The sequence below is a fragment of the Corvus kubaryi genome, unplaced genomic scaffold, assembly GCF_017639235.1.
Source record: "Corvus kubaryi isolate FWS band 111438036 unplaced genomic scaffold, C.kubaryi_AGA036_p1.0 74, whole genome shotgun sequence".
Classification (NCBI taxonomy): Eukaryota; Metazoa; Chordata; class Aves; order Passeriformes; family Corvidae; genus Corvus; species Corvus kubaryi.
Genome location: NW_024582061.1, coordinates 6,439,416 through 6,464,483, shown reverse-complemented (window position 1 = coordinate 6,464,483; position 25,068 = coordinate 6,439,416). Strand labels below are relative to the sequence as shown.

General features: G+C 41.4%; 1 protein-coding gene across 5 annotated transcripts in view; it reads right to left on the bottom strand.

Annotated features, from left to right (window-relative positions):
- The window catches only part of ITPR2 (inositol 1,4,5-trisphosphate receptor type 2), a 245,589-nt gene that overhangs the window by 136,907 nt on the left and 83,614 nt on the right, over nucleotides 1–25,068 (bottom strand). For all 5 annotated transcript variants that reach the window (XM_042050417.1, XM_042050418.1, XM_042050419.1 and 2 more), the window contains 9 exons: nucleotides 16,068–16,261; nucleotides 13,624–13,756; nucleotides 12,678–12,735; nucleotides 10,975–11,140; nucleotides 8,878–9,051; nucleotides 4,233–4,322; nucleotides 3,952–4,077; nucleotides 2,760–2,882; nucleotides 1,087–1,287 (listed from right to left, as the gene is read on the bottom strand). In XM_042050417.1, the coding sequence (XP_041906351.1) occupies nucleotides 1,087–1,287; nucleotides 2,760–2,882; nucleotides 3,952–4,077; nucleotides 4,233–4,322; nucleotides 8,878–9,051; nucleotides 10,975–11,140; nucleotides 12,678–12,735; nucleotides 13,624–13,756; nucleotides 16,068–16,261 (1,265 nt within the window). The remainder of the gene's footprint in view (nucleotides 1–1,086; nucleotides 1,288–2,759; nucleotides 2,883–3,951; nucleotides 4,078–4,232; nucleotides 4,323–8,877; nucleotides 9,052–10,974; nucleotides 11,141–12,677; nucleotides 12,736–13,623; nucleotides 13,757–16,067; nucleotides 16,262–25,068) is intronic.

The following is a 25,068-nucleotide window of genomic DNA, read 5'->3' as shown; positions in this document are numbered from 1 at the left end:
AGCCTTTGGTGGAAGCAGAAAAATCTAAAACCACAAAGGCACAAGAAGTGTTTGAATTATGTAAATCAAAGGCTTGTAATTGATATTGCATGTTAAAATACTTCACTCAAATTGAAAAGGTTGAGGTGAATTTCATTAAAGGTTATCCATGTAGGCAGGAGCTTTACTTTCTTAATTAGAAGTTTTTCCTCTTGTTGCTGTGGAATAAAATTTCAGTGGGAATTAGTTTTATTCATACCACAAAAAATTAAAGCTTATCTCTGATTTCTTTGTGAAGACATCTCTTAAAAAAACCAAACCAAGCCAAAAAAAAAGCGCTTTGTAAAGCAAATAAAAATGTTCCTTGGACTCTAATCCTACCATGACTTTTCACCATATTCAACTTTACCCACTTATTAATCTCAAGGAACTGTTAACATAATTACAATTAAATGCACAAGTGTCTGCAAGTTGAAGACTTCATTTATCATGCTTACAATATATCAAATCCTAATTGCAGAGAAAGTCAATTAGGTATTTTCCTAGGAAATCTATTGGCATAAAGATTGTCCACAAACCACTTGGTGGAATTTACTGGGTCAGACTCTGAATCCAGCTAGTTAAAGCTAGAGCAGCTCTACTGACCCTCACAGAAATCCTCTGAAATAAAACAAAACAAAAAAAGGCAGAAACTAGAATTTAGAATTGCTACATGCTAAAAAAAAGGTCTACAACACTATTTAGACAAATCCATAGAGGTAAGAGCCTCTTATATGGCAAACCCGTGCCACAAGAGTGGGTAAAAATGATCCTAAATTACATTACAGGAAAATGAAGGTTTATGTAACTCTGAGATTTCCATGCTACATCCTCTACAAATAGACATCTCTGTATCACCATGCTAACACTCATGTTTTCTTTCTAGTAGTTATACAGATGGCCTTACAAAATTAGATCAAACTCCCAAAAACGTCTGCTAAAATATTCATTATTTGTGACGCTGCTTAAAATTCTAAAGTGAGGATGCCATTATATCTCATTGGTATCAAGAGCAGGAAAAACAGCCTCAAAATACACAAGTGATTAACATGTGAAGCCTTTGCTTACCTCTGTCATTACCATGTCCTGGCATTTTTTCACATATTTGCCATCTGCTTTCACGATGGTCTGCAGGAATCGCAGGTACTCCACGTGCCGGCCGTGGGTCTCGATGCAGTGCACAAAGTGCTGCACCACCCTCTCACTGATCTCGTTGCACAGGAGGTAATTATTCATGAAGATGTGCCTCATGGTCTCAGCTTCCAGGAGCTGAACAGATCAAAAACAGCCTCATGAGCAGAGCAGATTTGCTTTGAAATTGAGAGAGGCACGGGATTCTCAAGTAGAGGAAGGCTCACTGGTAAAGGGAAACTGGAGAAATCCTTTTCAGTGATCTCAGGGTCCAGCTTCCAGTTTTGATGGGATTTCTCCACATTTCCCTTTGAGTACAAACAGTCCTAAAGTGGGCATAAACCAAACCTGTGTCCATGTGGAAGGTGAACACACACACACACATACATACTACACTGCTAGAGCACTCTGCAGGGGCTTTGGAGTATGAGACACCTGAGACCACACTGGTCCCACTCACCACCAAACTTTGCAATGAGGCCACCAAATGAGATGATGAGCTGCTCTGGCTCTCTCTGGGGCTCACAGAGGAGGCATTTCCAGCAGGCAAATCCCTGCACATGCAGCCTGATCAGTCTCAAAGAGAATTTCTCTTTCCATATTAACTCCAGAGGGAGCCTAGCACTGTGTATCCGTGAGCAGCATGGAACAAGAGGAACAGATTTGGAGCAAGAAGGGATGCTGCTGAGGACACAGCACCCAGACTTTGTGCATTCTGGCAGCTTTTGGTACAGGTTGCTCCCTTGGACTAAAGGCTCCTGAGGGTCAGGTGTGCTCCTACAGTATACATGTCTGTTTAGGGTCATCTGGAAGGAATCCACATAGAGTTTGCTCCACAATGTACACAAAAGCACAGTAACTGGGATGGATGATTAGGAAATCAGCTTCAAAAGAACAGAAATATAAGGGCAAGCTGGCTCCACACTTGGCACCCAAGTGTCAGTGTTGGATGTGATGGAATCCAGGCTCTGGTTCCCACTGTGGTCAGCTAAGAGCTGCTCACAAATGTCACAAAAGAGCATAAATGAAAAACAACGGAACAAATGGTTCCTAATTTGCACAGGCCAGGGTCTGCAATCCTCATACTCACAACTCCTTCTTATAAAAGCATGTGTTACTGAGTAGATCCACTGAGCAAGTGTCATTCTATATGAATATGTCTGTAAACACACACACAAATATACACAAAGGGATTGTGATTAAAAAGTGTATTGTAAAGACAATGATTTAATAGAAGGTCAAACTTTAGATTAGTTGGGTCTGATTCTGTTGTCATGCAAGGTCACAGCAGGCACAGCATCTTCTGCCTTGACTTTACAATCCATCACTGAGTGAGTCAGGATGAATAAAATCAGAGTCAAGTTCAACACAATGATGTGACACATATTCATAGATCCTTCCAGTAAACCCCGCAGGTTTTTGGGTTTTGTTTTCCACTTTTAAAATGGCAACATTAAAGCCAATGACATAAAAAGCAACACTAAGGGAAATGAGAGAGGAGAGAGAAGGGGAGGCATAATTTAGTGAAATTATTTATTTAGCACTGGGATGTTTCAGCAAACCCAAATTAAATTCCGATTATCATATTCTACTTCAAGTGAAATACTTACCCCTGGAGTTAGGAACAAGTTGAGATTTTTGTGGAGGAGAACTTGATTCTGAGGATTTCCTCGACAGAAATTCTGAAGGAAAGTGTGGGCTAGATTCATAACTTCATTCATCTTTTCATCACTCTGCAGGAAGAAAGGACAAACAAAATCAGCTGGTTGTACCTAAACATACTTGTTAAAACCACACAATATCAATTCAGCCAGGAGCAAACCACTTCTCCTGAGCCTTTATAGGGCAGGAATTCTCCCTCTGGCAAAAGCAACTGATGTAGTTTCCTTCAGAGTCCATTAGCAGCTTACTCTGAATCAACATGACCATAGGGAGTCACAGGTAGGAGCACAAAATCAAAGCAACATTTCTTCATGTGTGGTTATAATTTCCTAGTTTAAAAAAGTGCTAAGGTACTTGATTTAAATAAAAAACAAAACAAACCAAGAATGTCTCTCTGCATTAATTTTAAGTCTTGGCAAAAGTTTGGCTTTTCTATAGCTACATACAGAAACAGATGTATGTGTGCATGTGTTCATACACGTTCTCCCACACAAATATATCTCTAGTTTCATCCCCATTTTATATTCCTCTCATGGAGTATTCTAAGTATGATTTGATGAACCACCTGTATGGACAAGCACTATTTTACTGACGACAGCTGAACCCAGTGTCTGTAACATAACACACAGGAAAATGTAGCCCTGCAGAGGTTTTACCTCCTCTCAGTGATTCCTAGAAGACCTAGGAAAATGTGCTCTTTCAAAGCCTATCTAGTTCATTCATTTGCATGCTCAATTCCACCAAATCAGTACCAAATAACTTTATCTTGTGAAAAAAATGGCAAGAGGAACTAGGTTAGAGATATCCACCACAGAAACAAGTTATTTGAGATTTGATCCATGAAAGCTTTTGGTCCTAAGGTTTGCCTGCTTCAGGAATGGGGTACAGGCATGACAGTGCTGTGACATCCAGGTACCCAAGGCAGTAAACATTAAATTTTAAATAAAACTGTGCAGGCAGCCATATTTATACTGAGCCCAAACTCACTATTCTTAAGGTAGAAAATAACGTCATCATTTCATGTTTGTACCACAGCTGACAAATCAGCTTTTAAAAAATATTCCTTTTGATTCTTGGGCCTGCCAAGGCCTTTCCCTTCCTTGAGTTCATGTTCTCTACCACTAAAATTAGGAAAATAACCTTTTCATAGGGGATCTGCAGGAGGTCCAAGACTACCAAGTGGGCGCCCATATTTTTCAGTAAACGCTGCTGTTGATTCCGACATTTTTTATTCTGAACACAAAGTTTGCTGAGTCGAATCAAAATCTATAAATTAAAAAAAACCAAACAAACAAACAAATAAATAAGCATGCAAGCAAAAAAAGAACCAGTTATGTTGCACAAAACCAAACAAAGACACTTTCCTTCAAAATAATTACTAAATCTACTCATCAAGCAAGTTTCTTGGCAGCTATACTAACCTCTTTAACAATATTGTAGTTATTGCTTTTAATGCTGTCTATCTGGGGTTTTTTGGTCCCATCCTGTATTGGGCTCAAAATATTTGACTCCTGTAAGAAAGAACACATGACAAGTGGAGATTTATTGCAATTTCCTCAACACAAACAAATTGCATTTAATAGCAGCAAGTGACAAAGTTTTACAGCAGCTCATAAGGAATTGATATAACACAGATAATAAAGACTCATTTATTCTTTATCCAGTGGCCCAGTGAGTGAAAAGATTTACATTCAAGTCCTTCCTTTGTTTCAAATTTCCAACATTATTTGAGGCAATTCCTCTATGTCTTCATGCTTCTGATCATTCCGAAAGTATGTCCCTAAACTGCAGACTAGACACACCAAGGAATTTAAATACTGCGAGAACATGGACCAAAAGCGTATTTCAGTAGTGATCACACGTTCCAAAAATCTGTTAATACAGCTGGAGAGATTACAAATTCTGTGTATGTGAACACTAAAAAGTCTGGAGAAAGAGCTTAAGACAAGCTCTGCAGCTAAGCAGGGTGGAGTTCTCAACAGCACAGGAACAAGTAGCATGTGGAAATTAGAGACGTTCCTCCCACGAAGGGGATGCTTCTGCCTCTATCTCTGGATGATGCAGGAAAAGATTTGAAAACAAATAGGAACCATATGTTAAACTGCAGCATCAAGTCATGACGCCGTATGCTCTGGGCCCTGGCTCCTGGAAAGCCCCAGCTGGGTATGATAAATAAGAGAAATCAAGTCAGCAAGGAACTGCCAACACCCACGCACCTTTCCATGCATATCTCTCAATCAAAACAAGGGAGAACATGTACACAAATACTGCCACTAAGAATACTGGCAGTGTTGGGGGCTTTTCTGCTGTCAGCTGTGGTAAGACTTTCTTAACTGGAAACAAAAAAAAATTGAAATATTGGACTTTGGATGCTGAAGTTATGAAGCATGAAGAAAAACTGTAGCAGATCTTGAGACTGACTCACAGTATGACCACAAGGATGTAAACCAGTGTAACAGCATTAAAAAAAAAGAAGAAACAGGTGCACTTCTGAGTTTCATTGTGTCCTCAAACTTTCTACTGTTTTAGAAAAGAGAAATACACTAAAACACACATGTGCACGCCAAGCTGAATGTTTATATGTCCTGAAACCTCTCTCTGAACTTCCTTAGCTGATGGTGAAGTTAAGGAGTTCTATAAATCCCATCTGGTCCTAATTTCCAGTGAGGTAAGAACAGCTGCACCACTTGGCCATGGAAGCTGTTTATAAGAGTGTCAGCACTGCTGTTCAGCCATGCTGATCTATGTAACAAGAGTGGATTTTATTTGTTTAGGTTTGTTAGTATGCAGGCTGCCATCTCTCTAGCTGTTTGAATCAATACTTTGGGAGATATTTCAGGCTTTTTGCTATAATTAACCACCCTCCTCCCTTCTGGGATTGTGGGTTAACCAAGATTAATCTACCTGTTAGTTGTATCAGCATTCTTCCTCCATCAAAGTAGTTTTATAATCCATGTGAACTATATGTCTTACCTGGAAGTCCTGATCAGTATGAAACTGCTGAATCTATCCTTTCTCTTAACAAACTAAGAAATTGTTTATTGAACCCATAAGAGTATGCCAGGGATGTAGTTACCAAGAGATAATCACACCACTGGGATCCCCAAGACACTCAGTTGCACATCTGGCCTCATTATGCCCCATGATAGACATTCTCCGTCACACTTTTCCACAGGGGACAGGCAGGCATAGAGATCTCAGTGAGCAAGGTTCTCACCCGAGTTCCCTACCTTTAGGAGATTTTATTTTCTGAAAGAGGCTACCTCCTCACTCCATAAAATTCCTGGAATAACACTCTGCATCAGTCTTAGATCCTTTCTTGCTAGCCCCCCATGGAGACCCAGATTCCAGCACTCACTCTGAGCAGTTCCCCACCACTGAATAGTCTCATCCCAGCAGGACAGCAGTGCAAGGCCCTTGTCAGTGTCCCCATGGCACAGCTTTGCCCTCCATAGGCTGTATTTCCTTACCAGGGGAATGAGGGACACGCAGAATTCTCAGTTCACAACCTCAACCTATACATGATGTTTGTTCAAACATTCCCAGAACCAAAGCAAGGTGCCACAGACCAGAAAAGACAGGAAGTAAGGGAACACCAGGTGCTTACAGGTGCTGAAAGTTTAGAACACCTGAAACCTCGCTGGACTTTCTCAGCAGATGGCAAAGATGAGGAACTCTGTCAGTGCCACTATTGCAGCTTCATCTTAAAGTCCTTTCACTGAGCCTGTTTCTCTGCCTCAGAGCTGTGTTTCTGGTGCTACACCACCAAAGCATCCTCCAGGGACAAGACAATAAAAATCACACTTTCCATGGTCTGTGGTAGCTACACAGACCCAGAACACCCTTCCTAGAGAGAACCAAGTGAACAGGCTTTATCTGATTTTCCCTTCTCAAGCAGGGCTCTTATGTGAGCTCAACTTCTGCATTTCTTCCTAACCCTATTGGTGTCTCATTTATGTCTGACCTAACTTGAAGTACTCTTTCCAACTCTGATCTCCAGTCCCTATCAAGGCAGTTCTGCATGGATGTAAGATTTGCCATTTTTCCTGTGGAGAACTCTGGATACTTTTATAAGAACAAGGCCTTTTTTCTACAAACCCCATTTCTGTCCATTTCAAATCCATTTAAGTCATATGACTTAAAAAAAGAAGAAAAAAAAGGCCCACAGGTTATGATACTAAGGTGAAAACAATTACCCAGGAAGACTCAGACAAAAAAAAAAATTATATTTTTAAACTCTTATGCAGATCTTTCAACAGGCTTCATGTGACAACAGAAACTGGGGCTTAACATAAGAGTGTTCTGGAATATCATTTAAGTCCTTGTGTGCACTTTAATGTTGTTTGGGAAAAATTAAACACAGGCAAATGAAGCATATTCCCTAAAGACCTAGAGGTTCATCCAGCTCTGAATACCCAGTATCCATTCCAAGGAAGCGTGGATCTCATGGGATTTTTATCTACTTAAACTAGCCACCTGCTTCACATGTTGCAGATTATGCTCAACATCACACCCCCTACATCTGACTTAAGGCCTCAAAGAGAGTACTGACTATCTAATATTACTTATTTGCCAGGTAAAAACACCTCCTTGCTGTTAAAGAAGAATTTAGCAGGGGAAAAAAATGATGGACAAGATTCTGAGCTTTGGTAACCTGGCAGAGCTCTCAGGGAATTACCAGCAGATGATCTAACCAGCAGATTACGTATTACTGCTCTGATACAATAATCTCTCTGATCTGCTAGAGATAATATTGTGCATCTACTGAAGCACTGCTAAGCCATACAGACCCACAGGTGCCTCATGGGAAAAAAACCACTCAAAATATCCCATTGAGAGATGCCTCTGTTTCAAACACATTGTTTTGCCCCCTTTTCCTGGAGTTTCCTTGCTATCAGGGCTACACACTGGAATAAATTACACTTTAAAAATGTATTACAGCTAAAAAACTTTGTAATCCTGATGCAATCCTGTTTTCTATTTCTCCATTACCTTTTCAGTTCATTAAATACATAAAGGAACATTTTCTTTCCTACTAGAGCTGTGCTTGAGGAAAGAAAGAAGGAAATACCACATACTTAAGCTCCAGCTCCAGATTCCTCCCTAGTTTTGACACCACTAAAGATGTGTTGTCAGAACATCAGCTAAGATAGTTCAGAGAAAGAGTAAGACCTACACTGTTGCAAGAATTTGGGATTCTTCCTTGAATTGTTGGATTTGCCCCTGCATGAAGCCACCAAAAATCTGCTTTTCCATCTAAAAGGCCCCGTGTGTGTCACAGACATTTGCAAGCATCCTCTCTCTTCTCCATGGCTCCAGCTTTTTCCTAATGTGTGGCCTTTACAACGCACAACCTCTGCTTGGCTTTCTACTTCCCTGGTGGCTTCCTTACCCATCTTTCTTGACACCAGGAAAGAGAACAAGGAAAATGCTGTGTCAGAAATTGCAGTTGTTGATCTCTCCTCACCTCCTCTGATAAAAATGGGAAAGTGGGAATAAATATTGGTGGGAAAGCCTACTCTATCTACTTTTATGCCACAAACCTCAATCACAGCTTCACTATCAGAGTATATCCTGAGAAAGTGGTATGACAAGGGCCAAAGAAACTAAGACATAAGTTCACCTACAAAATCTCAACATTCTCAGGTCAATTTCATGTTTGGTGAAGAGTGGAATTACTTGTGATGTTTGAAAACATAGGTTTGATTGTGCTCCTCTCCCTTTGTTGCAGGACACTGTCTACTCTTTTCTTCCAGCAAGTCAACCCAACTGCCAGCACAAAACTCCCAGATTATTCCCACAGTGCTGCTGCACACTGTGGCTTGCACCCAGAAAGGAAGGCAGCTCTGTGACATAAGAATGCAGTTACTGAAAGCAGCAGCAGAGAATATTGAACCCATTGATAACAGAGGTGTTATTTCCTTTCCTGTCAGTTCCTGAAGCTCAGCCAGAATACTTCACATTCTCGCTTTGCCACTTTGCTCAACCAGACCATGATTTTGCAGCTGTTCATTAAACTACCTACCAATATTGAAACAATTCTGACAGCAAAGGCTTTAAACACACCTCCATTGGCTCTTCTCCCCCTTTGGTTTGACTGTCGCCCACCTCTCCACTCTCATAATTGCTGCTCTTCTCAACCCACAGTTCAGATTTTTCTACCGTCAGACGTAGCTGATCAAGATCAGCCTTGATTTGCTTGTAGTTATCCACATCTTGATTGGACACCAGCAACTGAACCTGGAAATGGAGAAAATTGTAAAGCTATTACAGCAGTAGCACCAGCACTTATGGCTGGGCAATTTTCTTGACAGTTCCCATTCTAAGCCTCTCTTTCCAGGTGCTTTGTGCAACCTTCCCTATGCAATTGAAACATGGCACACACAGGCTTTTAGCCCCCATTCATCAAAAAACCTTCAACAGAGCCAGAGGCTGTAGTTGCCCAAAACAGGATAGTTTCATCTTTCACAACATCCTCTCACCTTCTTGAATACACTGCAAAACATTTTCAGCACAGGAGATTTACAGGCTTTTGAGTTCTGTGCAGTGAGCTCTGATGCACTGATTATGATGCTCATGGTATTAAATCAATACAGTTACACATTATTAAAGCAATAGTTAGAAACAGCTAATGCTTCAGCACTGTACTTCAGAAGAAAAAGAAAAAAAAAGGATGGTATGACAAGGGATCAGGGCATCCAAAGAAAAGTCAGAATGGCCAGCAATTTTAATCATCTCCTACACCACCATAGTCAAATATTGAAAAATAACAGACTTTAGTACTGTTAGGCCAGCTTAGAAAAACTTCTCTGAATATAGCTGACAGACTGACTTTCAGGTTCATTGAATTTCTCACTATCTGAGTGGTTGCCACTTATTAAGATTAATCTCATTTTTTCCTTTTTCTGTACTGCTCAAATTATCTGGGTTTTTTTCACTGTTATGTGTAGTTCTTGATTTAGCATGACCTACACATTTTCTTTCTTTGTAACACTCTCTGTTCTCCCAAGATTATTAATGAAGATAATATTCCAAAAAACTAACAGTTTTACAGTAAATTAATAAACACTATTAAGAAATCATACTCATGTAAAAGATTAAGGTCACTGACAACACTGATATGGATGTTCTTTTTAAAACCACATCACATCCGCGCAAATATTCACTATTTTGTAATATGAAGTTTTCACCATAATCATCTCTCTTGGCTTGGCAAAACCTTGTTATTTTACAGAATTTATGAATGCTACTCAACTGCAGGCATTCTTATTCCATGTGCTCTACAGTCTTTTTTGTTTATTTCTCAATTAGCCTTTTCCATCCTTCACAAAAACACATTAAGCAACTCAGTCCTTGCTTACCTGGGAATAACAGCTATTTATTTAACTAACTAGCACAGCCTAACTTTAAATACCTGGTGGGAGGCCATTATGCTGCACAACAAAAACATTAAACAAAAGCTTTTCAGGTCTTTATCATTGATCTGTTTGCGCAGGAGAGAAACCTCCCCATCTTACATAACGATGAGACAACACGCTACCGAGCTCCTGAAATAAGCATCAGATGGTCTTATCAACATATGTTATAAAGGGTTACGTAACACAGGCGTCTCTGTCATGCAGCCCCATGACATCAGATCTCCCCATCCTAATCCACGGACACATGGAGCCTGCACGTGCACCAGAGGGAAAGAATAAAAGCTGAAAACAGGTTTGGCTCTATCCCTGCCTTCCTGCTATTTGGGCATAGCTGCATCAGGAAGGGGAGCCCCATGCAAACAGACCTGAATTAGAATTAGAAGCACCAGGTGAATAACAAAATAACAATACCCGGCCTAAGTGGCCCTGAAGACAGGGAAGTCTCACTGTTGACACGGGGAGACTGCTTGCCAAACGTGAGGCCTGGTTCTGTCCCTGAGGGATCACTGGGAGAGGCTCACCATGGACCTACGTTTTTCCTAATGGATGCAGTGCCAGAAATAACCATTTCTGGGGGCACAAAACTATAATATACACCAGCACATATGGCCAAAGAAGTCTGCTGATACTGGGCCTCTATGGAAATTACATAGTCGTGCAACAAACAGCAATTTAAGTAGCAGAGCAGCCTTTGGACAGGCTCGCTGCATTCAGTTTCCTGGGATAACACCCAGTCCATCCATACCTGTTTGAATGCTTGCAGAACTTCTGCTCTCTGGCTGAAGTGCTTGAATAGGAGGTGCAGAGCCCCTGAGAGCAACGGGGGGTAGTCGTGCATGATGAGGTGAATGAGGACGCGTAAAAAAGTTCTGCCCCCTTCATCATCAAGCTGAACTGCATTCTTCTCCTTTCTGCAACAGAAATGGTGGGAAAAGGACCAAATAAAGTCAAGTAAATAAGAAAAAATAAAAGCTTTTGAGATAAACATGCCTCTACACACAATCTTCACTTGACAGAGCTCTTAAAACCAAATCAAATACGCTGCAGGAAGGAAATTATAAATATGACTTCAATGTATTTTATAAGGACTTCTCTCCTACAGTTACGTGCTGTTGCAGCAATCTGGTACCAGAATGGACACTGTGGAGCAGAAGTAAGTATCTACGAAATGTGTCAAACATTGTGATTAAAATCTATAGTGCAAAAGCATTCACTTATGTCATGGATAAGTTGAGCCAGACTCATCCCCAATCCAAATTAAATGAAGTAAACTGCATTTCATCAGAGATTAATTTGACCCTTTCCTTTTCACTCCTTCCCTTTTCAGCTGCTATTAAAATTTTGCTTAAGAAAAAATATGATCAAAAATAGCAAGAATTGCCAAAAGCACCATATTTCTGGAATCATATTCATAATGTGGAACCGCAGAAAGGAGATTTACACTTAACATATCAAAGCAGAAATAATGTTTCCAAGAAACCATTTGGTCTCTCTGTTCATTTTAAAGATGCGGATGCCAAGGGCTGTGTGTTGTTTTACATTATGGGAGTTCAGGAGGGGCCTGGAGGCATTACTTGTGCTGGTAAAGACTGAGAATGCATGAGGGACTGAGAGAGGAAAGATCACAGTGCCCACATTGCAGATCCTTCTCCTCAGCTCCAAGAAAAACTTTAAAGTCTACGGCCTTGTCTAAATGGAATTAATTTTTACTGGTATAATTATAATTATACCCGTAAAATTAAACCAATATAGTGATAATGGTAATAACTCTCCAGTGTGAGTGTTTTCCATAAGTTTTTTTTTTTATCTGTTCACAGCGTAGCTGAAATCCCTTCCTAAACTCTGCAAGCACAACTTGTCATCTACAGGCCTCTGGTGGTCCAGGAGATCATGGCAAGTGGTCCACTCCCGAACTGAGGAGTCACAGGAGAGATTACTGTTGACACAGTTTTCCCAGTGAGTTTGAACACCAAGAGCAATGGCAACAGGTCGTGTGGTCTATGAAAAATACTGGGGGTCAACAGCAAGCTGCTGATCTGGGAAATTTGGGGCTGTGGCCATAAGGTACACCAGAAAAAGAGTCTTTTTTTAGCACCCATGTGAGGCATTATAAGATAAACAGAAAATTAGCCTAATACATCTGTACACCATTCCCCAGCTGCCTTTGGGAACATGATAAAAACTTTCTACCAACTCTCTTACAACTAAGAGGGTGGTCATTGCCAATCCCACAGCCATCCAGGCCAGCTGGGCTGTTTGCCTGATTGAAATCCAGGCCTTTCCTGGCACATTTCTGTTCAAGTACAGCTTATGAAATAACAAGCAGGCAAAGGAAGAGAAAGGGCTATGCAAATAAGCCCAGAATAAACAGAGATAGTCCATGAGAAATATATATGTTAACAAAAAGATATATAAATATACATAGAGGTGAATCTTCAGAGAATATACCTGCCAGCAAACATGGTTTCAGCCTGAGCTGCAATTTCATCTATGTCAGGAACAATTGCTGTAAAAAAATCAGAAGAAAAAATTAAAAAAAAAAAAAAAAAAAAAAGAAAAAGCAAGCCAGTGATCATCATTTAATCTGCATAGCAAAATGGAATTCTGTTCCTCTTTAGAGCAGATGGTATCAAGTAAAGGTCTACCTAGTCATTCCCCAACTACGCAAAACTTGCTTTCTGCAAGAGTAGCAGAGAACAAACAGGATATGGGGCAGAGTTAAATTGTGTATTACTATTCCTGAGGAAGAGAACTGTAGTGATGAACCAAAGCCACAAAGTGCTAGGAGCTGTACTAGCCACCAGCAGTGACCCACAAATGACACAGATTATCAAACTTTTACATTTTTTGTTACATGAGCCAACCCCAATAAAGCATATACATGAACTTTAGAATATTTACCATAAACCACTTCCCACACCATCATTTTGCTTTAGAATGGCTTTAATATAACTTATTACTTAAGACTTTAGTACCCCTGTATTATACATGTGCCCATCTCCAACTAGAGCAATTCTCCCCTACTTGCAGGCGTTCATACAAACCTTTTGAGCACTTCTGTGTGCATGGGAAGACTCCCTGGAAAACCAAATCATTCCTGTACCCCATTCACCTCACTTAAACCTGTTCTTATCCATCCCCATTCTCCATTTGCAGTATTTTGGGAAGAGCACACATAAAAGAACAAAATATCATAGTGGGGAAAAAGGAATCACTTTTTTGTTAGAGGAGGACAGGCCAGCAAAAAAAAAATCTGTGGAATTCCTTAAGATTTTTATTTTTTTACATGCTTTTCAACTTGCAGCAGCCTGTGTCTCTGTGCTGCAGTTAAGCTCAGTGTTCACAGTTGCCTACCCAGAATTACTTTTCATTGAAAGGAAGTAGCAAGGTTTACCTGAGGCAGTCCCTGGTGTGTCAGGTGGGGATGATGTAGAGCAATCAACGTTTTCAGTGTTTTCCCCAAACTCTCTCTTATAGATAGACAGCATGTAGGATATTCTGTAGTCCAGTCTAACACTGAGAATAAACTACAAGGAAAAAAACAGTGAAGTAAATTTATTAAAGTCCACTATGAAAAAACAATCCACTACATTCACCAGTTTTCTGTGATTTCTTTCTTTACCCTGCCCATACTGAGACATGTTGAACTCTGCCCTGTGGATTGCTGAGTACCACTGGTTGTGTCCAGGGGCTCCAACACGCTGCCTTGTCCTCACTGCCTGAGAGCCAGATCAGAACCTTCAAACCCATGCAGACACCAACTATTTCACATTACAGCTGGACTTCCAATGGCCCAAGAAGGCAAGGAGTGGAGTGGGATAGATAGCAAGGCACAACAGGCTCAAGGCTCACCCTCTCAGATGTCTGACAAATGCCCTTTTGTTCCTCAGCTGTGAAACTGGAAACTCATACAGGAAAAATCCTAATTCAGAGCTGGAGGTGCTGCTTTTATATTGGAATAGTGAGGAAAAGAACTAGACTGGAAGCATTAGTATCAAATTATGGGCTGACACTTATACACATGGATGCTTCTTACCCACAGGAAATGCAAGCACATAATCAAACACCTTTAAGATCATTTAACATATTTTACAACCAGTGGGGATGAAAGACATATGCTGAGTTTCCAAGGCTGAGGTGACAGGTGATCTGAAAGGTGTCTTAGCAAATGGTGGCAACCTGTTTCTTTGATCTACAGCTAAAGCCAAACACGCTTCCCAGACCCACTGTAATAGGATTTGTCTATTTTGGTTCCATGATTAAGTTACCCCAGAATTGTACAAGCAAGATTTTTAAAAATAAAAATTTCCCAAGTCCATGTACAGTTGACTAAGTCTATCAGACCATCTGTTTAATTCTGCCTGAGGGCAGAATAGAAATCATAAGTTAAAAAGTCTTTACTTAAAGCAATAGGATATGTTGAGAATTAAATTACTATCAACCAAAATATTTCAGAGAATAGAATAGCTTTAATCACCATTGTACTTGCTATGCATGTTAGTACAATAAATCTAAAATATCCTTACTCGCCTTTGAGACTAATAACACAGTAATGAAAGGTAATATGATTTAATTTAAGCCTTCTTCATTGCATTTTAAATGAAACTGAATTATTTTCTCTTTCTTGTGGGCTAGGATCATATACATGCACATTTACTGCGATTCACCCAGCATATGACAACTTGCTTATCTGAAGTAATCTGACCATGTGACTAATCCTTATTTAACAAACCACAGATTAAGTAAGAAATTAGGATTTAGTGTTCTTCAATCCTGAGTGCTCTTGCACTGAATGTGCTGTGAAAAAGGAAAGATGAGACAAAATGTGATTCCCTCAGGGAATGCACAGGACAAGGTCCTGGAATCATCCTCCTAGGCATCAACCAGTAAAGCAGGGCAGTATGGAGAGAAATTCAGGCATAAAAACAAATGAAAATGAGAAGCAATACACATGAATGGTGTTATTTAGGTCATATAACTTCATAACACTTTGTCTTTCACTGTAAGTTTTAAACTAAAGGAGGCCTGGAACCAAAGAATGCCGTATTGAGTATATTCTGACAATTGATAGCCTTTCAGATGACAAGTAATTAGAGTCAACTAAATCATTTATGAGTAGTCAGAACAAATGGAATCCTTCAAAAGTGACATTGGTACCAACAAATCCAGAGAATTTATAGAAAACACTGAAACATTCCTTCAGGGCCTAAGCACTGCAGAATCTGGGATTTGATACAGAGCAAACGTGTGCCACTTCATTAACAGCACAAAGTGAAAACTGCATCTCAGGAGGCAGGCTGCTGTCACACAGCTTGTCAGGTCAGCTGGGAGAAAACCACAGCAGCCCACAGACTGTTCTCAGCCCAACAGTGGAAATCTGAAATGCATTAAATGCGCCTCGAAAGTGCACAGCCTCGCACAACTTCAGTGGGGCCAGGGCCAATTCTGCCCTTCATCCAACTACTGCAACAGAGGGATCAAATGCTTAAATCAAGCAACCACTCCAGTGTAAAATGAGTGTGAAAGAAACTGGAAAGAGACATGCTGTCTTCAGGAAACATTAGTGAGGCAGATTAGAGGACAAGTTCTGTCCTTGCACAGTTACACTGAGAAAGTTTCTGCAGCATCCCATTCCTTCGAAAGTGAAGTTGCTACAACAGGGTGAGGACCACAACTGTACAGCTTTTCACACAGAGGAGCACCCTTCCTCATATCAAAGAGTTATTTCTACAATGAGCAGCCCAGTGAATAGTAAGAATGCAGGTAACAGAACTGGCCACTGGGTGAATAAAGAACCGTGAAATGACTGCTGTGTAATATTTCACCCCTCATTACTACCTGCAAAATCTCAATGATTTTCAATTTGGTGTCCATTACGATCACATCTTCACTGTCTGCAGTGCTGGCTTGCTTGCTTGGGTGAATGCTTGGCTGGATGTCAGGGGTACTGATGGGAAATACAGACCCTCTGCTCAGCACCATTTGAGTCATCATCTCTCCTACCCCATGGATGGTCCTCATGACGTTGTTCCCTGTGCATTAAACAAAAACACAGACATATTTGCTAGGAGTAAAGCACGTTTACAAAGCTAGATGTCACACACACCCCCCCATGTTGTCAAACCCCTTTCCAGTCTCAAGAGGCATATTGAAAAAGAAGCCCTCAGTTCCTGAATTCATGCAAATTACCCAATTAGGCAGAAACTTTCTACGCTGATTTTCCAAGGTATCACTTCTTACAGGTCAATAGATGGTAAATATGCCAAGACATTTCCATTTGTTAACATGCTCAACAAATGACAAAAAGTAGAGCTAAAGAAATCTCAACCATTCCTTTGCCTGAAGGTGTATTATCCACATCTAAGACAATTTCTTAAAGAGGTTTGTTTAACCTGTTTTTAAGAATATTTGCAAACTGAGTGTTGCATATCCAGTATTACAGAGCATCCCTAGGCAAGCAATTCCATTACCTGACTATGTTTATTGGTATTTTATTAATACCATCTATTGCTGCAATTTGCAGACACATTGAAAGAGAGTAAAGAGATGAGGCTATGTCAGTCTGATCAGTCTCTCTGTGTGGTTCAAATGACAAGCCACAACCCAAACCCAACTGACACAACCAGCCAACCATCCCCCTTCAAAAAAAAGTCCCAGGAGAATGCCAGGCTTGAAGGCTGTCCTGAAGGTCAAACAGGTATCTGTAATCACAGTGTCCTTTGTAAGTTATTCATGAGTGAAAAAATGATTTTACACTTACGTGATGAAACCTTTGTCCAGTCTGGTTGCAATGGTACCTATCACTGTAAAATCTACCAAGAAATACCATCTGTTCCCACAGATTATACTGGTCTTTATGGTGAATTTTGATGGGAAAAGCATCTCAGTGAATCAGTAACTTCCTTGCAAGGGTGGGGACAAGAAAGCATGAGAATATCGTGCTACCTACCTACATGAATTAGTTTCCTTTCTTGCAAAGCACAGATAGGAATGAATGGAGGAAAGGAAAGGAATGACAGCATCTCTTCACAGGAAGAGTGCCAAAACCTAGACTATGCTAAGGGCGAAGAAAAGACTGAAGAAAATGTAGCTTTGCTGAGAGAAGCCTGAATAGTTCTTATTTGTTCCTTAGTACACTTTAATCACCATGCCATGGCCAAGCTTTCACACTGAAGAGACCCTCTTCCCAGATAATCTGCTGTAAAAAACCAAGGCTGGATTTTATTTTGTTGGCAAAATCCTCCTCTTATTCCCTTCTTTCTCCAATCCATATAGCTCAACTACTGCGTGTAGGGAAAGAGGATGCCTTCAGCCCTGACTTTAAAAGGGAAACACACAAAGAGTTCACTTTTTCAAAGTGAATGAGGCAGATTAGTGTCAGGTTTGAGGTCCCATTCCGCATCTGGTCTGGTGTGCAATCACTCTGAATCAGTCTTTTGAAAATAATACTTCAAGTCCCTACAAAAGAGAGGGGAAAAAATGTACTTCTGACTTTGCATGATGTAGGGAAAAAAACCTAGAAGTCAAACTACAGGCTGGTTCCTCACATTAGGCAGGCACAGGAAGTTCTAGCTGCTTACACAGGCATAAAGCAAATAAAATCATCAGAAATACCCTTCATGACACAAAATGAAAATGGTGTGTTTTCCTTTCAAATCAAGTAAAATAACACAGGGAATAACATAGGATGGATATCTCCCACTCCCCAACCTCTTTCTCTCAGTGTGTGTCAGAGACTGAAATAGTTCATGCCCCAAACATTGATACAAAGCTTTGCTCATTATAAAGAAGCTACAACCAAAAAAGCCTCCCTGAAGAGTGGGACTTTGAACTGAAAGTCAAACTGTTGATTAGATAAAGGGAAATGCATTGTTTAATTATTTCAGGCTGAGGGAAAGGTATGCATCCAACAAAAGGCCAAAGCCACCAGCTGCAACTATCCCCAGCTGAGTTTGGGGTGAGGGGTGAGAGCACAGCTCACAGAAGCCAGGTTTACACAGACTGCCCCCAGCCGAGGGGGGAGGAGGAGGTTTTGGGTGCATGGTGTAACCTCTGGTGAGAGGCAGTGAACACCCATCCTCCAATTACACAAACTGGCCCAGCTGTGGAACCCCCAACCCCACAGGGCACATCCACAGGACATTCCCGTGAGAGGCTCAGCCCCACAGGGCTGCACGTGGTGCAAGAGACCCAGAGTCTGCTGTGAGAGACTGACCCCACCCCAGGGGGACATGGCTGGACATTACCCAGCCTGAGCATGTACACCCATGGGACTCTGTGCCTTCTGGGGGACCTTCACCACCGAGAGACCAGCTGGAGAGGATCAGCCAACATCGCTGGGATGCACGGAGTGGTGATAATTTCCTTATTCTGCCCCTGTCACTCTTTCTGTCCCCCCCACCTATTTTCTACTTCTTTCTTTCTCTCTCTCTCTCTCTCTCTCTCTCTCTCTCATATTTACCACCAAATAAAACCCTTACTATGGTCACTAGCATATGGTCTTGTTTGCACCTTAATTCAGGCAGAGGAATTTCTAAGAACATTAAAACTGGATCATAACAGTGTGTTAAACAAGTATTTGCATTGACCACCACTCAGTGCACCTGTGCAAAGCTACAGTACTACATGGAGGACCTTCAAACCCTGAAAGCACCTTCAGTAAAACCAACATTTTGCATCTTCATCTTCAAACCATGAAATAAATGACATCATCCATTTCACTCTGTCCTTAATGCTGACAGATAAGCCTTCAACAAGACCTGTAGCTTGGGCAGCTGCATCATGGCCTGTAATACCCCTGCCATACATCTCATTTGAGAAGTTATCATCATCTCTCACAACATCATTTCAAAATCCCTTTTGCTCAGTTGTGCAGAGGGAAGTATAAATAGAGGGCATTTGGAAAGCTCGGGAATTCTTTAAAAAACAGCTTCAGTCATTGGGGTTAATGATAAGGAAACCACTTAGGTCTAAGACAAGTCCAGAAGATATTCTTCTCAAAAACAAGATACAACTGCAGTTTGTCCCAAATGAGGCAGAAGAATTCCACTTCATCTTGAAAAATTCCTGCACACCCTTCAAAACTGAAGTTTACCTGGTGTAAAGCTAACAAAAAAGTTAGTTACTGTCTTTTGGACAAGAGATCAGACAACATCTTGGGTGGACCTCATGTTCTTGGAGAAAGAAAGCTGGGATTTTGCCTAGACCATATCTTGCTTATTTCTCTGCTATTACTGGGGCGCTGCACAGGCATGGCAGGGGATGGGATTCAACTCCTTCTGTGGAAAAGGAATTACTCACTGTCTCTGCATTTCAGTATGACCTCCATAAATGAGTAGATCACGTTTTCCACCTCTAGGAAGGACAGTGAGAGGTCTGAAATAGCAAGGACTGTGAGGCACTCGGCTAATGTGATACTGGAGCCTAGAAAAGCATCTAAGAAATAAAAAGAAATGAGGTGACTGCTGTCCTTTCCTGTTACCCACAGAACACCAGTGGTCAAAGGTGACACAAACCAGTGAGAGGCAGCTATGAACCTGCTTCCCAACACCATCAGTAAAATAAGGATAAACCCTCTGTCCACACATTCCTTCACTATTGACCTTCATGCAACTGATCTCAAAAGACAGAGGCAGGAAAGTGAAGGAGAATTAAGGTGGTACTTATTATCCCTGCCATTTCAAACAGCATTTCATTAATGCATAGGAAAGGATTTTAGTAATAGAAAAGACTACTTAATCCAGTTCAGTATTTACAACTGAAATGGGTAGTGATTCAATACTGCATTATTTCTGTCAATAACAGCAGGGAGACAAGCTGTCATCTTGGAAAACTTTTTAACCAACTGCTTGATGCTGACTATAATTTTCAGTTAATTCAGAGCAGGCTTGGGGAGAACATTCCCAGAGTTAAAATGCTGCAGCAACTGGAGCAATTCAGCATTTCTTTTCAAGAAAGATATTTCAACAACTATGTTTTGCAGGATGCTGATGAAATGCAACCCTCTCCAAGGAGCAGACAGCAGTCAAGCAGCACATTCATGGATGGCAGTGAAGCAGCTAATGTGTCTCAACACCGAGAGGAGCTGCTCTACTTTGTGAAAGAAGCCATGGAGGTATTTCATGTACATAAGAAGTGGGCAGAAACTTCTCTTCCAAAAGATCCCCCAGTAACCAGCACTGGTGATGCTCAGTGTTGTCTGTCCAGCCTTGGAAACCTGGACTGTGTTAAGCACAGATTTAAATCTGTCCCTCACAAGCATGAAGGGCCAGCAGCAGTCTTGCTTGAGCACAGTTATCCCAGCAGGGAAGGGTGTGCTTCCCTGAGGTAAGGCATGCAGGAAGGTTACTGCGGCTTAAAAAGGGACTGGCTCTCTGTCAGCTAAGCCTGCAACAATGCAAGACAAAATACACCGGCTCAATAAAAGAGATTTAAGTTCTTAGTACATGTGCACACAATGACTAAAATAAGGGAGCTCTGATCTTAGTCACATCTCCAACATGCTTCCTGAATACCAATGATCAAGGAAAAATTAACTTACTGCCTCTGCTAGTTAACTGAGCTAAATCAGGAGAGAGAGCAAGTAGATGTGAACACTGATTACTTTTATGTGCACTTTGCTAGAGATAAGTGAAGAGAAGCCTGAGCTGTGCCTCCATATGGTAGTGCCACCCTTAACCTGCTGACCTCATCTTGGGCTGTTTTCTTCGAGGTCAAGGTATGAACATTTATATATGGCTGTGAAGCGTGGCAGGGAGAGAACAGTCCTTGCACTGTTGTGAGGTGCTAATGTGTGCAACCAACCACTTCTCTCAGCAGCAAACTGCTGCAGAAGTGCTCATAGGCGTGACTGACCAACAGAGGAAAAGAACGCGAGGAAATCTCCTTGAATCTTTTTCCAATTTTCCCTTCTCTGTTCCTCCCTCTGCCAAGACAAGTCAGATGCCAAAAGCCTTCCATAAGCAGTGGACCCATTAGAAATGTCTCCTATTGAATGTACAGTCTCAACAAGATCAGTCAATGGAAGAGTGAATTCGCTATGCACAAGTGGTAATTTAAAGGCGCTGAAGATTGACAGACACTGAAAGAAGAGGAAAGAAGAGAATGCTTGTCATGTTTTGAATAGACAACTGTGCATCTCCTTTTCATTACTTTTTATTACAGTGATCACAACTTCCTAATGAGTATCAGTTTCTGTCACAAAACTGTAGCACATAATCTCATACAATTTGGCACGATTGACAACACAGCGGCCTCTCTGAGAAGAAAGGCTTTTCAGAGGAGTCAATTATGGGAAAAAAATAACAACCACCCAAGTAATCGAAACAGTAGATAATTTGACACTTCATTTTCTACATAAACATATTTTCTTGATAAGTCATTTACTGGTTGCAAAAATTCTAAAAGCAGAATATAAAAGTAAACAACAATCTGCTATGCAATACAGTATGGATGGTAAGTGACAAAATACCATATTCAGTAAGAAAAACAACTGTCAAAGGCAGCTGGCAATTCATGCTTTTTCTTCCAATTGTTCCCAGCCCATTGCTATGGAGCATCCTCAGTTTGCTCTCCAGGACCCACAGAATTCTGGATATTTCACACACAGTGAAGAGAACTGTGCAGAAGATGAGGGTAATACTCAGTGGAAGTCTCAAAGGCTGGCAGATCCCTTTAGAGCCAGCAGTCCTCTGCTCCACAGAAATCCCCAAGGGATGCCAGGGAACCAACACGCAGCCTTGTTTATTTAAAAATTAACTACAGGCACCTGCTCTGGTCCCTAGTTGCCATGGAGGGACAGAGCCTGCTCTTACTACCATTGCTGTTCAGTCTTCCTCAACACAGAGGGGTGAAAGATGCATTCCTAGGACTCCATTTTGAAAACTGCTCAGCTCTTTTTAGCTTGAACAGTTTCCCACCATGCTCATCGCCCTACACAGAAATTTTAAAAGTGCCCATATTTTCAAAAGGATTTTTACACTCAGCAGCTTTCATTAGGGATGGGATCAGCTGGATCCTCGATGCTTCTGAAAATTAAGTACCTAAATGGGAGCTGCCACATAGAATCACAGAGTGGTTAGAGTGGGAAGGGACCTTAAAGATCACCCAGTTCCAACCCACCTGCCATGGGCAGGGACACCTTCCACCAGGTTTCTCAGAGCCCCATCCAGCCTGGCCTTGGACGCTTCCAGGGATGGGGCAGCCACAGCTTCTCTGGGCAACCTGTGCCAGGGCCTCCCCACCCTCACAGGGGAACAATTTCTTCCTCATATCCATTTTAAAACTCCTCTGTGTCAGTTGGAAGCCATTCTCCTTGTCCTGTCACTCCATGCCCTTGGAGTAAATAGTCCCTCCTCATCTTTCTTGTAGGTTCCCGTCAGGTACTGAAAGGTCTGATCAGATCTTCAGGAGATCTGTTAATGACCAGAAAAGACAAATGTATATGCATCCACTACCCCAACAACCTTCATTAACCTGTCCACAAAAATCAAATATATTATTCAATCTTGCTTATAAAAAAAAAGGAGGTGGGGGAAGGAATCAAAGGTTTTACAAAAATGTGACAAGTCTCACATGGTCTATGCAGTTATTAAGTTATAGAAACAACTCTCTGATGTCATCAAACCTGAGAATGCTTTTGATTAGGAGACCTGACACTTCAGCCAGCACACAGGACCTTGTCTCAACCCATGTGTTAGTGTAGGTGCGTTCAACCAGGTTTTAAGACAGTATTCACAAGAGCAAAACTCCAAATGTCCTTGGCTTTGTGGATTGCAGTGAGATCTATGCTATTGCTCCACCAAAAGCTTCCAAAGAAAGCTTCAGTGCCATCTTAAAGCATACAACACCACCAGTCCTCGGGGATCCTCTAGCAGGGAACCATGTGTGCAGCGATGTCTAAATACCAAGGGCAAGATTAAGAATCCAGTGGCAGCTTTAGCTCTGCACTTCTTTGCTGATTTGGCTACATTGCTTCATGCAATTTAATTTTTCTGCATGAAAAGTTACAGCCATTTTAAGGACATACAATAACAGCACTTCACTACCTAAAGGAACACATTTTATTTCAAACGCTTTAGAGGTGTATATTATTTGCCAGAAGCATTAAAGCCTTACAGCTCTGTTTGTGAAAGAGGTATTAATTTTTACAGGTTTTCTGCAGAATTTCTTCATAAAGACTTCAGAACCTACCATAAACAGGCCAAGAATCACGCTTTATGTCTTCATTAAACCATTTTTCATCTCTCAATAACTGGCTGACCTCAGGTAACGCTTACAGAAAACCTAATGCACGGCATTAAGGACACATGGTGAGGTATCCCTTCTATATTTTAAAGTCCTCAGAATTGAGGCAAAACAAAGGAAAAACTTACGATATGCCACGCACGTACATTTGCTACCCAGCCCCTGAGTGAATCTGGCCACAACATATCCACAAGCCCTCCCTTTTTATAGACAAACTCTCAGCTGCCCAGCCATGGTGAAACTCCACCAAACTTCACCTTCTCCAGACATTCTGCAGGTTTTTGCCTATCCCCAAAACCACAAAGCAGTGTCAAGCATGGCTTTTATGCCCCAGACATTAGTCCAAGGAAAAAAAAACGTGTATCAGCATGCTGGCCTTGAGGGTAAAAAGCACCATGGGAATCAAGTCTCCTAGCTGAGTTACATCTGTAAGACAGATATTGATTCCTAGAAGAGCAATGGTCTCTGGAATCCCATTAATGCACAGGTCTTATGATGAGGGAAAGAATAAGGGGGAAAGAGAAATGGTTCATGGCACAGAATTAAGCTCTCAGACTGACCTCCCCTTTGGTCTGGCAATACTTTGCACTGAACAGCAGCTTCTTCTCTGTAGAATCTGTGACTTACACAGTTAACTTTCCTTTTTCCTCTTATAACCTTTCTTTTCTTGTAAACTGCTGGTATAAATTATTGCTCCAGTCTGCCAGGCAGCCACTGCCTCATTAGCCCTGCTAATCAAAGTATGCCTCAAAGAAGACACTGCAAATTGTTAACTAGACAAAAGTTCAGGTAACAGACATGAATGCAGGGCTGAGAAACAATCGAGTAATTTTTAATAGTCTTGGATGAAACCTGGTGCTTCTTGGACACAGAGGACCCATAGGAACCACAGAAAAGGCAGGTGTAGTCCTGTTCTCAACCCTCAATGGCCTCACTGGTGCTTCCAGTCACTGTGCACCTCTACTTGCAGCCAAAAGGGCTGGCAGAAAACGTGATCTAACTGGAGCTGGAGCTGTCACAGCAGCAGAAGTCTGGACAAGAGTCCCCTGACACACAGAAACACAAGCACTCCCTGCAGAGAGAAGGCAGCAGACCTCACCAGCGCTGAAGACTCCAGGAGAAGGCGAGGCTTCCCCTGTTCTGCCCCCTGGCAGGATGGAACCTTGAGTCCCTTCGGTCTGCAGGAGGAACACACCACCAAGACAAAGACCCAGGCACAACATGAAGCAGCTGGGATATCTGACCACCAGTTTAACAGGTAAAAAGAGGCATCTCCTCAGGCAGTTGTGGGCAACACATTTAACGTGAGAATCACAGAGGTGGGAGCAATTTAACCTTATTATAGGCAGTTTTTAAAACCTGTTTTTGCAAAAAGACTGAGCAAAGGAAACCAAGAGACTCCCACTCATGTTAGTGGACAGTGGCTCAGGAAAACTGTAGAGCTCCTGAGAGACAGACACACTCTACAGATAACCCAGAAAACCACTGAGGGCTTTTTAAGCTGGTGCCCAGAACTGTGAACTGCACTCCAAGACATATGCAGCTCATATTCAAGGATGTATTTCCTGGCATGTCATTATTCTTATTCCCAAAC